The 13,588-nt window shown below is 42.4% G+C and overlaps 1 protein-coding gene across 1 annotated transcript in view; it reads left to right on the forward strand.

Moving 5' to 3' along the window:
* Positions 1–2,800: 2,800 nt before the first annotated feature.
* The window catches only part of RAD23B (RAD23 homolog B, nucleotide excision repair protein), a 43,078-nt gene continuing 32,290 nt past the window's right edge, over positions 2,801–13,588 (forward strand). Inside the window, exon 1 of the mRNA XM_058523722.1 lies at positions 2,801–3,237. Within this exon, the coding sequence (XP_058379705.1) occupies positions 3,172–3,237 (66 nt within the window). The 5' untranslated portion in view covers positions 2,801–3,171. The remainder of the gene's footprint in view (positions 3,238–13,588) is intronic.

The following is a 13,588-nucleotide window of genomic DNA, read 5'->3' on the forward strand; positions in this document are numbered from 1 at the left end:
AGACGTGAAAAAGACAGTGAGTTCCTCTCCCCAAGAAGCAGAGACGGGGAGTGGGTGTTAATGTGAGAGAGACAATAAACAACTTAAAAAATAATAATTTCAGGTAGATCCATGAAAAAATTTAAACCAGGGTAATGTTGTACCTATCTTATGGAGTTTTGTGGGTCTTAAATGAGATTATCCATGTAAAGTGTCTTGAATAGCGTCTTGTCTAGAGTAAAGGGTTAATATATGTTTATTATATATTATTAAAGTTGTTGGAGAAGTCCTCTCTAAGGAAGTAAAACATGACTTGGAACCTGAATGATGAAAAAGAGGTAGCCATTCAAAGATCTGGGAAGACAGAGTTTCAAGCTGAAGTCACCTCAACTGCAACGGCCCAGAAGCTAGAACCAGCTTAGCCTGCCGGAGGGACGAAAGAAAGGTGGTGCGGAGGGATGACAGTGACTGAGACAGAGAGAGAGGAAAGAGATGAGGCTGGAGAACGTGGCAGGAGTCAGATCATGTGAGCTCTCTGAGGCCCGGTAAAGAGTCTGAACTTTATTCTAAAGTGTAATTAAGCACTAAGAATAGATGTGACACGATTTGATTTATGGTTTCATGAAAAAGACCACTCTGACTACTGGGGAGGCTGTTGAGGGAAAAGAGTGGAAGTGGAGAGACTGGAAGTGGAGAGACCAGCTGGGAGGCAGGGGAAGGATAATGATGGATTAGCCTAGGGTTGTAGAAGTAGAAATGGGGAGAAATGGCTGAATTTGGGATATAATTTGGAGAATAAAGTTGACAGGACTTGCTAATGTATTAGATCTGGTGGTTGGTGGGGAGGAAAGGAGGCAAGAGATTTATCAGGGATGATTAAATTTTTGGTCTGAGTACCTGGGTGGGTGGTGGTGCAATGAACTAAGATGGAGGAAAACTGAGAGCAGGTTTCAGGGGGAAGGGAGGTCCAAAAAGAAATCAATGGTTCTGTTTGCCCATGTTAAGTTTCAGAGGCTGGTTATATTTGAAGTGAAGATATTGTATAGGCAGTTGGCTAACTCCATCTATGGCTAAGGAGAGAAGTCCACACTGGAGGTATTTCAAAACAAGGGACAAGACGAGATCACATGGTGACTAACAGTAGATATACAGGAAGACAGAGGGCAGAGGGTTAGATATTGAATTACAATACAGGGAGATATGTGCTGTGAAAGATGAAATACCAGGTGAGTGGAGAGAGAGGTTGGTCAGGGCAAGTTCCATGGAAGAATTATATCTGATCTCCTAGAATCCATGGAAAACCAAGCAGTGACATTCTATCAGTGAGGACACTGGCCCAGAGAGGTACTTTGCAATTGGTCACATAGCTAGTGGTCTAACTGTAACTTTCTTTTATATTTGAACCACTGTAAGTCAAATGCGCCACAGCGTACCCTATTAAGAGGCAGAATAGCTGGGCACCTGGGGCACAGGCTCTGGAGTCATTCTGCTTAGGTTCAAACTCCAGATCTGCCATTTACTAGGTGGGTGACTCCAGGCACCTTACTCAACATCTCTCTACTTCAGTTTTCTGATCTGTAAATGGGCATAGTACAAATAGCTAACTACTTATGGTCTGCTTACTATGTTCCTTGTACTAAGATTTTACATAAATTATTCAACACTGCCCTCCAATCATCAATGGAATTGAGTGCTATTATTATCCCCATCTTACTGATGAGGCACCGGAAGCATCTTCACCCATTTCACAAACATTTGTGTGCCTGCTATGTGCCAGACGTGTTGAGGGTATATCGGTTAACACAACAAAAATCTTGCCTCTGTGCAGCTTCAGTCTGGGGAGAAAGATGATAAACTATAAAATAAATATGTACATTATATGGTAATTAGAAGATGATGAATGCTATAGAAAAAAACAGAGCAGGATAAGGGAGCTAGAGAAGTTGCGGTTTTAAGTCGGGTATCCAGGGTGGACCTCACTGAGAAGGTGACATTTGAGCAAAGGTTTGAAGGAAGTGAGACAGCGAGCTACCCAGGTATCTGGGGAAAGAGGGCTCAGAGTTGGAACAGCAAGCCCAGAGGCAGGCCCTCAGGCGGGAGCATGCCTGGTACCCATCAACAACGCCAAGAGCACGCCGGGAGATTCCTGAGATGTGCTGAGAGGCAGGGGCTATGTGTCCAGTTCCAATAACTTCGACTTTTACTCTGGGTGAGATGAGGAACCATTGGACACTTCTGCCCAGAGAAGTGATATAACTTGACCCCCTACATGGGTGGTTCTATTTAGGCCCAAGCTCCACCCATGCAATCTGACGCTGGAGTCCGTGCTCTCAGGACTAAAGAATCAGCCGCCACCACAAAGGCTCAGCCACACAGCAAACGCCCGGTGAGCGCCGGCCTATCACTGTCGTTTCCACGACCCTTTCGCTTAAACCCCGCCCCGACCTACCGCCCTGACCTACCGCCCTCTAGTTCCCCAGCTCCAGGGCTGGGCAGCCACTTAGTCCGGTCTGCACGTAGAGCTTCCCCGGCTACGGATTGCGCAACTCGGGCAGCCGGGCGGAGCCTGCACGTAGGCGGAGCAGCTGCGGGCGGGAGAACGCCCCGGCTGGCAGACGCGACGAGGAAACCCCGCGAGCCCCCGAAACGCCCACTGACTGCGCCTGCGCACGCCCGATCCAGGCCGCCGACATTCCAGAGCCGCAATCCGCCCCGCCCCAATTCCGGGGCGGAGTTCCCGGCCGCGCCTGCGCACAGCCTCGCCGCACCCTACGCCTGCGCTCTTCGCTAGCCCGGCACCATCCCCAGGTTCTTCGGGTGGGGGAGGGGGCGCGTCTCGGCGAGTCACGATGATGGCGGCCACCAGTCTGTGGTGAGCTAGCGGATTCTCTGCTGGTCTCGCAGAGCCCCTCGCGCCTCCTGCAGACTCCGGGGCTGGTGCCGGGCGCGTGAGGAAGCACAGCGGCCCAACCTCGCGGGGAAGGCCGCAGTCGCGGAGGCAGCGGCGTGGCCCGGGGCCAGGCCTGGGGGAGAGGCCGCTCCACAAGGCGAATGTGACAAGCCCCCACCCCCACCGCCTTCCTCCTGAGTGCGCGAGGCGCGCGGGCGACCCCGGGGCCCCGCCAGGCCACAGACCCCGCCCAGCGGCCAGCACCCGGAGCAGGCCCGGCAGCCGAGCTGCGCGGCGGCACCATGCGGGTCACCCTGAAGACCCTCCAGCAGCAGACCTTCAAGATCGACATCGACCCCGAGGAGACGGTGCGAGCGGCGGGGAGCGTGGGCCCGGGGCGGGGCGCGGGGAGCGCGAGGGGGCCCCCGCGCCTGGTCTGCGCGGCGGCGCTGCGTGCGGGGCCCCGGCCTCAGCTCCGAGCAGGGCCGGCGGCGCGCCCGAGCGGGGAGAGCCCCCGGGCGCACCCGGGGGGGCGCGGCAAGCGTGGAGTTCGGGCTCCGGGCGCGGGCAGGGCCCGGGGTCCCGGCCCGTCGGAGTCGGCCGCGGGCTTTGTGGCGGGAGTGAGGGGAAGCGGTGGCCGGACGCCGCAGGCCTGGTGGCAGATGGCGTGGAGCACACGTCGGCGGGGCACGGGAGGCCTCGGCCTGGGAGCTCTCGGTAGCGGGGCCCGGGCTGGGGCGGGGCGGGGGGGGCAGGGCTGCCTGGGCGGTGGAGCCGGCTCCGGTGTCGGTGCATAGGTTGGGGGGGGAGAGGTAGGCGTCGCCACTACTCCTGCGTGGACGGGTTAGGCGCTAAGGTCTAGGAGGCGGTAACCGGAGATAATGAGCCTTAAAAAGATAAGTATCCGGTTCGGTCTGCAGCAGAGTGAGAGATGAGTGGTGAGGGGTGGTGAAATGAATTCTTGGCCCCCTTTCTCCCAGAATTGGTGATCCTTTTATTAGTATTGTTGAATCATGTAGCTGCAATTCTCCCGCCATCGAACCCACACCCACACGTAGATGGCACTTTGAGGCCTGTTTGGTGGTGAAGATTTTTGTATTAGAGCCCTTCCAGTATAGGCTCAAACTCAACTCCAGATAAACGAGGCCTCTGTGTTAGACGTCTTGGAATTGTGGGAGTTGGAAACACTGCACCCTCCCCGCAACCCCCACCTAATAGCGTTTCAGGGGAGAAAAAAGAAAATTACTTTGAATCTCTTCTGCACTTAAACCCTTGAACCCTTCAGAAGTCCACTGGTAAATTCTCATGCCATCTTTGTATTTGTGACTGCAAAAAGAGCCGCTGTCGAAATCAGTACAACTTCCTGCCAAGAATCTAAAAATGCCATGAGTGTAAATTTACTGCTTATGTTGTGGAGTTGTGATTCTGTACTCCGTTAAGATTGTCATAATGCTAAGTTTAAGCCAGCAACTTTCTGCCCATCTATATTTAAAAAAATATTTTTGATTCTATTTTTGGTGGAGATCAGGGGCCTCGGTGTTAATTGAAGAGACCTGAGTTCCATTTGTGGCTCTAATTTATTTGATATGACCTTGGGCAAATTAATCTCTTAGTTGCACCCTCTGCACAATGGGAATAATAACTGCCTTGCATAGGTGTGAAGATTAAATGGTATTTAATTGGTGGTCAATAAATGGTATCGATTATTAATCAGCGGAGTGAGGATATAGTGTTATTTTACCTATCTCGTTTAATCTAAAGTTCTCTACATCTTTAATTATTTAAGAAACGTAGTTCCCAACCTTTTTGAAATTGTGGCACAAAATGATTTGATTTCAAGATATTGTATGTAGAAGTATTCTGGGTGGTAAATTCTTAAAGGTGCACGAGGTAACAACTACATATGAGAAACTTTTCAGAGTCCTCAGAAGTAATTGACAACACGCTGTGGATTGATATTATTTACAAATATCAAATTCTTCTTGAATATTCCTTTTCTGCTTAGTGTGTACTAAGTTAAAGGATTTAAAAGTTAAAATCCAGCTGTTTAACATTTTCAGACAAAATTTTACATAAAATGTCTATTTGAGTCTGGTTCTTTGTAGTAATAAATGTTAGTGCTACAGGAACTTTACCAGCTTATAATATTCAGAATTAGTTCCAGAATTATTGAAACCTGAATTTTTTGTAGGTATCTGTGGGTTTATTGAAGTTATGCAATGACTTTCCACAGCTCCGCTGAAATATTTATGTTCTACAAGATTTGTATAGCTCTTTAGGCACTTTATGCATACGTTATCGTAGAGCCAATATTATATTTGTATAGATTCTTAACTGTATTTGCTGTTTTCCAATTTATTTCCAAGGGAATGTATTAAGTTGTATGAATTATAAATATATTTCCAGAAGAATATTTTTGGAAGCCTCAAGGTTACAGAGAGTGGCTTCTTCGGCTTTTTGTTGCTATTTCTATACATGTAATTTTGTTGCCATTTATATAAATATGACCACTAACATTGTTAATCTGGGGCAAGAAATGAAAATATTTAATTCATGATATATGGAATATTTACATTAAAATGACATGTAGGCTTTTATTCTAATGGGTTTAAATTTCAGAAATGCTTCTCCAGCTAGAACTATTTTAATTTCATCTTTATAGTGGTTTTTCAATTAATATTTATTTTTGATACAGTACTTGAGAGTAGGATTCCAGTAAGAAATAATAAAAGTTATATTAATATAGGGAGACTCTAAGTGTCCTCTTTCTAATTGTTGTGAAAACTAGATAACCAAAGATATTAGAAACAGATCTAAAATACAGGGAAAAAATAGCATTTTAGTGAGGCCTTTAGGAAGATCTGCATAAAATTAACAGAGTTTGGTCTCTTAGACCTCTTATTTTGGCTGCTCAAAGGTTTGTCCTTGTTTGATTTTTACCTAGAAGGAACTAAGGAAATTTAACTTGAGGTGGCCAATATAGAAACTTGTGAGCTTGAGATGAGCAGGAGGAAAAATGAGTGAACACAAGGACTGAGAGATAAGAGGAATTGGGGGAGTGATTCATTTGTTGAACAAATAAATGTTTAGTGATCTTCGACTGGCAGGACTGGAGGAGTTCGGAGACATGTGGGACGTGGTCTGGGTCTTCTGGGAGCGTTGTTGACCTAGCTGGAGCTCTCTGGCTATAGAGTACATGTACAGAGTGGAAAAAGCAAGCCCATTTGTTTTTAAAGTGTTTGTATTCCTTTAGTTTTTGAATGTTCAAAGTCCTCCCCCGCTTTTTTTTAACTAGCAAAACTTTCTTAACACTTATTAGCCATTTTGTACCATTTACTTGACCATTACCATGCCCTGCCTTTAGTGTTAACTATTGGAAAGCAGTCTTTTTATTATTAGAACAGTAATGCGTCTCCTCTTCTATTCAAACAGTAGAGAAATAAAATGAGATGGTGGTATGTGTGGGATGGGGAGACCATTGCTAAAAGAATATTCTTCATTGTGTGGGCTTCTGTTTTAAATAGATGGTTTACTGTAAAACACTATAGGAGAAATTTACGTAATCTGTACGTCAAATAAAGCATTTGGAGGTGTCTAACAGACTACTACTCCTATAAAATTCTCAAAAATTCTAAAGTTTAGTGGTGTGATGAACATTTAGTGGCAAATAGAAGACACAATTTTTAAGCTCAGATCCAGTCATTTAGTTTTTCGTTTTGCTGTTAAACTCATTAATTAAGAAAGTGAATTAAAGAAGTGCAGATTTTATTGTACCACTGGAAGTGATGACAAGAAAGAGTATGTGGTATACAGATTTAATCCTTCAATCTGCTAATCTTTGCTTCTGTTATGTGCTTTTATAACTGAAAAAAAAAACCCAACAGTAAGTTTGAGATAAGAGTTTAAATGCACAAGCTGAAATGTGATTATATAACTATGTAAGTGACATCAAATAGCTGTGTAAATACATGGGAAGTTTTTGATAAGAGAATTGTGACAATACAGTAGTTTTAATTACTATTAACAACATATTTAGTGTGGTATACAGTGATCTGCAAAGAATTACCTAGCTTTTTGGTTTTATCTGTATAATATTGGTGATTATACTATAAAATACTGCTTTAGTGCTTGTTCTGTATACGGTATTTGCTAGCTGTCATTTATTAGCGAGTTGTTCTTATTGTGGTTTATTGTATTTTAGTATGGTTGTGCTGGAGATAGTGCCTTATTATAGAAGTTTAATAACATCATTGAAACATCAAGCGGTAAATGTATTAAAATACTATATCACATAGGTGAAATTAAGGTTTCTTGGCATATTGATATTGGTAGAACAAAATATGGGAAGTACCTGGGAAATCTTTTGCTCTTTCTATGCCTGGCACACAGTAGACATTTAATAAAGATCTTTCGAATGAATTGAATACATTCTTTTGATGAATTGTCAAGTCAGTAACCCCTCAAAGTTTGCATGTTGATTCATTTATTTAATATTTATTGAGTACTTACTAAATGTCAGGTCCTGCTGTCATGGTGCATACATTCTAGTCGAATAAATCAGTCAAAAAACAAATTTAAAAAATCAGATAATGGAAAATGCTATGTAGGGAATTGAAATAGGGTGAGGTAGTGTGATATTGCGTGACTGGGTGGCTACTTTTAAAATTTTAATTTAATTTTAAATTAAAAGGCCTTTTTGAATAAGGTGACATTTAAATTGAGATCTGAATAATAATAAGCACTCAGAGATGGGGAGAGTATTTTCTGTAGGGAAAGACCTTGGAGAGTATGTTTTGGGAATCCTAAGAAAAGCCTGGATTGCTGATCTAGTAGGTAAGGGGAAGAGGAGTAAGAGATTAGAGTTAGGCAAGGTGCTAGAGCCTGTAGAGCTTTCTAATAAGCTGGGGGTTGTCAAGGTAAAATAGGATGCTGGGGGGGATTTTAAGCAGAAGGGGAAATGATATCTTTTGTGATTTTGAAAGGTTACTTTGCCTGCTGTATGGAGGATAGAGAGTGGAATGAGCAAGAGTGAAAGCCGGGAGACCAGCTGGGAGGCTTGTGCGGTAGTCTTAAGCAGTCGAGGCCTTGACCAGGGAAGTAGGAGTAGAGATATGGAAAGAAGTGGATGGATTTGAGATGTGTTCGGGAGGGTAGAGTTGACAGAATTTTTTGATGGGTTGGAGTGGGGAAAATTAAGAAACCTAGATTTTGGTTGTATAAATTGTATACTTCTGTTCTTTCCTGAGATGTGGAGGATGGGAGAGGAGCAGGTTTGGAGATTGGGGTGGGAATTCAGAACTTAAGTTTAAGGTGCCTTTTAAACATTCAAATGGAGATGATGAGAAGATTTGTTATGAAGGTTGATTCCAGAGAGAAGTTTGGGCTGGAGATAGAGACATGAAAATAGCCAGCACATATGGTTGACTTCAATCCATGGGACTGGATGAGATCATCTAGCAGTCTTTGGCCATTTCTTGAGAAAATTGGGCCCTAATGCCTAACTTATCCATTGTATGTAGTTAATTAACTTCTATGCTACTAGAATTGAAGAACCTTGGTGAGAATGTTGCTAGGTAATAGGATGGGGCCTAGAGCAGAATCCTGGGATGCTCTAACAGGTGGACATTGGTCAGTCAAGGAGCAATCCTTGAGGTAGGAAGAAACCAAGAAAAGAAAACGTTTCAAGAAGGAAAGGGTCAAATGTATGTAATGCTTGAGAAATCAAAAGTGAGATAAAAACAGACATGACCTTTGGTTTTGGCAACTTGGGGGTAATTAGTGACCCTGATGAGTAGTCTCCATGGAGTAGGGGGCTGGAAGCTAGATTTGAGTGGATTGAGGAAAGAATGGGAGATGAGAAAGTGGAGATAATAGCTATGGACGTACAGTCATGTGCCACATAATGACGTTTCAGTCAACGATGGACCACATATACGACCGTGGCCCCATAAGATTAGTATCGTATAGCCTAGGTGTATAGTAGACTATGCCATATAGGTTTGTGTAAGTACACTCAACGATGTTCACACAACAACGAGATCGCCTAATGACGCATTTCTCAGATCATGTCCCGGTTGTTAAGCGACGCGTGACTGTATATTGTTAATTATCGTTGACATGGTCCTTTTTCCTGATGTGGCTGCCTTTGTGTGTGGGTTAAAAACATGTGAAAATGATTGCAGTAGTTCTGAGCTTCGCAGCATGTGGTAGGCATTGTTTAAAAAAGAAACCCACACTAGAATTGTGAAAAATATGTAATAGTGTATCTTTTAAACAGAAGAAATGAAAATGGACCTGATTAGCAACTTGCCTGGGGTCACACAGTCAGTGGCCTTGATAGTTTCGGTGTCTATGAAAGATGGTCTTGTCCAAACCCTGGCCTTCTGTTCCTTAGTCTCTCATGCAGTGATCTTTCCTTCTACTCGACCTCAAGTATTTAGTCCCATGGTTAGTAACTAGCTCTTATCATTACCAGTAATTGTAGCTCTTCCCCCAGCCCTAGTAATATGTTTTTAGTATCTCACTTTACCTTCTCTCTGATTCCAATTCTAATGAGATCTATAATCCTTTTGATCCATACTTCTTTTCACTGGCCCTCCCCTCATGTTACCACTTTCACCCTTGTCCAGGGTGAAAGGTCTAAAATAAGGTCAGTGATTATAATCACTCCCTTGCAAGGGTCAACATAGCATGACTCTTGAACCAGACTGCCTGGGTTTCAGTCCTGGCCGTACCACTTGCTGTGTGACCTTGGACAAGTTACTCAATTATGTGCCTGTTTCCTCATCTATAAAATGTGGATACTACCACTGGAAGCACTAACCTCATAAGGTTGTTTTGAAGGTTATGTAAGTTTGAGATACTACATATAGAGTGCTTAGAACTGTGATGGTGCTTGGCAACATGGTCCCACACTCACTCCATTGTTCTTGCTTAGAAAACTCCAAATGTGATTAAATTCAGCTCTCTGTGCTTGCACCTATGCAGCTAGAAGACAAACAGCCACATTGACTTGTCTCACTTAAGTTCCTGAACATTAACCTTAACACTGGGTCCTTCATACTGCCTGACAGTCACACATGCCACTCACTAGACCATTCACTCTTCCACCTCCATAGGCAGATTTCATATCGTTTCCTCCTTATTTTCAGCTCATGACCCTAGATTTTAGAGTATATTGAGATTATAGAAACAGTCAGGACGAAATGTATACGGGGTCTTACCAGAGCTGCCTGCCTGCCAGCCTCCTTTTATTGCGGATAGCTATCTGCTGTGGATGGTGCTATCTAAGGCCTGTCCCTCCACTTTTCCGCTATAGCCTATACTGTGTCTCCTATGAAGGACATCAGTCCATCGGTTCACCTATTCTCCTCTGCATCGTTCATTTTTGCATTTCTAGAGTATAGTACAAACATTTTCCCCATCTTAATAAGACCCTTCCTTGTCTGCACATCCGTGTTTGCCTGCTGCCCCATTTCCCTGCTCCTCCTTGCAGCAAAACTTAAGAGGAGCTCTTGATTCTGTTTACTTTTTTCCATGTCTTGCTGTTTTTCAAATACATTGTACTATTCCTAAACTAAAGGAAAGTTTTCTCCCCCTTTGTTCTTGTCCTCTGTCCTTGAGCACAGTACTTAAAAAAATCTCCTTTCTCGTTAGTAAAAAGGGAGTAATAATAATTTACCTGCCTTCCTTATAAAGTTGATGTGAAAATTAGGTGAGATGATGGATCTGAAAATTTCTAGTGAATTGTGAAATTAGAAATAAATTTATGCAATTTTTAAACAAATCCTGCTTTCATCAGTTTTCTGTTATTTTGATCGGTGTTTTTATTATCCTTTCTAAAAAAGGTTTGTGTGAATGAGATATCATTCTTCTCTCAACTGGACATAATCAGCAGTTTCAAACAGTTTGTAAGAGCAATGTCCTACCTTTTTTTAGCTTGAAAATTGTGAGATTATTTGATAGATAATGTATAAAATTTGTTACTTTTTGAAAGAAATGTGTTAAATTTAAGCTTGCTGTAGCACTGTGACTCCTGCTGAAGGACACCACAGCATCTGTTCCCTATAAGTCTGGATAAATAAATTCCTTGTGTAGTGTCTCAAAGAACTAATTTTATAACTGAATGAACTTTATAAACTCTTGAAACATTATGTAAACCTATTCCAGCAGAGGAAGTAGACCGGCTACAGATGACTAATATATATGAACAGGTCCTAGATGCTTCAAACAGATGGATAAAAATTATTTGTCACTCCCTTTCCCCTCTCCCCCACACACTTCTGATTGAATTAGGTAGTTGACTTTTTTTTTTTTTTTGTAGTGCATTAGAAAGATCCATTTTCTCAATATAGAAACTTTAAAAGTTACAGGTATCTTGGGAGTTTCTACTTTTCTACTTACTCAATCTTCAAAGTCCTATGTGTTTTTTGGTCTTGTTGAAATCATACTGTTAGGAATATATTTTAGAATAGAATAGATTAAATTGGCATGCATAGGTTGGCTTAGGAGCCTAAAGATGACAATTTATGTGGGAAAAATGGATTCTGGATTTCAAGTTATATTGAAGGTAGTAGCCTTTTGGATCGGAACCTTAATTTGAGGATTGATTGCCTTTGTTTACTGTATTCACACATTATTAATACTGTACTCATTTGTTTTTCAGCAAAAAATATCTCATTTCTTGTGCTACATTTTTTCATTCTTTGGGTGCAGTGACAGTATTTTTTCTGTTTGTACTGAAGTCAGCTGGCATCTTTATAGTCAATTCTATTTTTAGAATTAGCAGGAACCTACTTTGGGGGAGAAATTCAGGAAATACTCTTTTTTTTTTTTTTTTAATTTTATTTATTTATTTATTTTTCCCCCAAAGCCCCAGTAGATAGTTGTATGTCATAGTTGCACATTTTTCTAGTTGCTGTATGTGGGACGCGGCCTCAGCGTGGCCGGAGAAGGAGTGCGTCTGTGCGCACCCGGGATCCGAACCCCGGCCGCCTGCATCGGAGCGCACGCACTTAACTGCTAAGCCACGGGACCGGCCCAGGAAACACTCCTTAATACCTGTGCCAGTTTCTCAGATGGAGGGATCTCACCCAAGGAACCAAAGAGGGAAAAGCTTTGCCCATAGTGAAAGTCTATGAAATCCTTCTGTCAACATATTTGGCTTTGAGACTCTCTTTCCTTTTGCTAATAGTTAATTGCCAAAATTCACTTGCTCTTATTTTTTAATTTGCTGGACTATGTAGTATTAGAACTGCTGCCTTAGACTTTTTTTTTTTTTTTAAATAAAATCTGCTCTCAAAATTGTGGTGTATTCTTGTGTAATATTAGTAAGCAGTAGTTGAGGGGGTGCGCAATGAGATTTTTTTTCTTTTAAACTATTGTTTTCCCTTAAATTACTAAAATAAATCCAGGCTTATTATAGTAAATAAAGTATGCAAAGTAAAAAATGTTAGGCCCCTGATCTAAGTTACCACTGTGGTCTCTGTGTATGCTCCTAGTCTTTGTTTAATACAGAAACACAACTACACTATGTATGTTTTTTAAAAAATCAATTGCTTAGCAGCTAGCTTTTTCCCTTAAAGAGAATTGTAAATATTTCATTCATTCATTCATATGCATGCATTTAGTGAATACCTTGCATATATAGTCATCATTCTTGTTGTATTGCATGGTAGTCAAATGAGTGCATGTGCAGTAATGTATTTTACCATTTCACCATTGCTGGATGTTTAGGGTTTTTAGTATGACAAAGAGTAGTGTAGTGCACATACTTTGTACATATATCTTTGAAGTATTTGTGAGAGTATCTCTCTAGCATTGATTTCTAGATGTGGAATTATTGGATCAAAGGCTGGCAGGTTGCCTCAAAAACACTTGCATCAGTGCTCACAAATATCAATGATGTTTGTTCTCAGATATCAACTTGTGTATGAGTAACTAACCTGGATTCAAATTTGGACAGTTGGCCTCCAGAGCCTGTGTACTTAACTTTTCTATTTCTATGCTTTTGTGTCTCCATCAGAAAATGATGGTAATAATAATATCTACCTATGTACTAGTTACCTATTACTGCATAACAAAGTGCCTGAAACTTAGTGGCTTAAAACAGTGATAAACAGGGGCTGGCCTGGTGGCGTAGTGGTTAAAGTCACGTACTCTGCTTCGGCTGCCCGGGAGTCTCAGGTTGGGATCCCGAGTGCAGACCTACACACTGCTTATCAAGCCATGCTGTGGCAGCATGACATATACAAAATAGAGGAAGATGGGCACAGGTATTAGCTTAGGGCCAATCTTCCTCAGCAAAACGAGGAGGATTGGAATAGATGTTAGCTCAGGGCTAATCTTCCTCACCAAAAAAAAACCAATGATAAACATATATTATTTCATAGTCTCTGTGAGTCAGGAATTCATAGATGGCTTAGCTCTGTGGTTCTTAATCAGGGTTTCTCATGAGGTTGCATTCAGGGCTCCAGTTATCTGAAGGCTTGACTGTGGCTGGAGGATTCTCTTCAAAAGTGACTTCATCGCATGGCTAGCAACTTGGTACTGGTTGTTGGCTGGAGGCCTCAGTTCCTCCCCATATATTCCTCTTGCCAGGCTGCTTGAATGTCCTATGACATGGCAGCTGGATTCTCCCAATGTGAGTGATCCAAGAGAGCAAGACAGAAGCAATGGCCTTATAAACCAGCCATGTCAACTGTGTTTAATATTAGATAT

This window comes from Diceros bicornis, chromosome 28 (genome assembly GCF_020826845.1).
Source record: "Diceros bicornis minor isolate mBicDic1 chromosome 28, mDicBic1.mat.cur, whole genome shotgun sequence".
Classification (NCBI taxonomy): domain Eukaryota; kingdom Metazoa; phylum Chordata; class Mammalia; order Perissodactyla; family Rhinocerotidae; genus Diceros; species Diceros bicornis.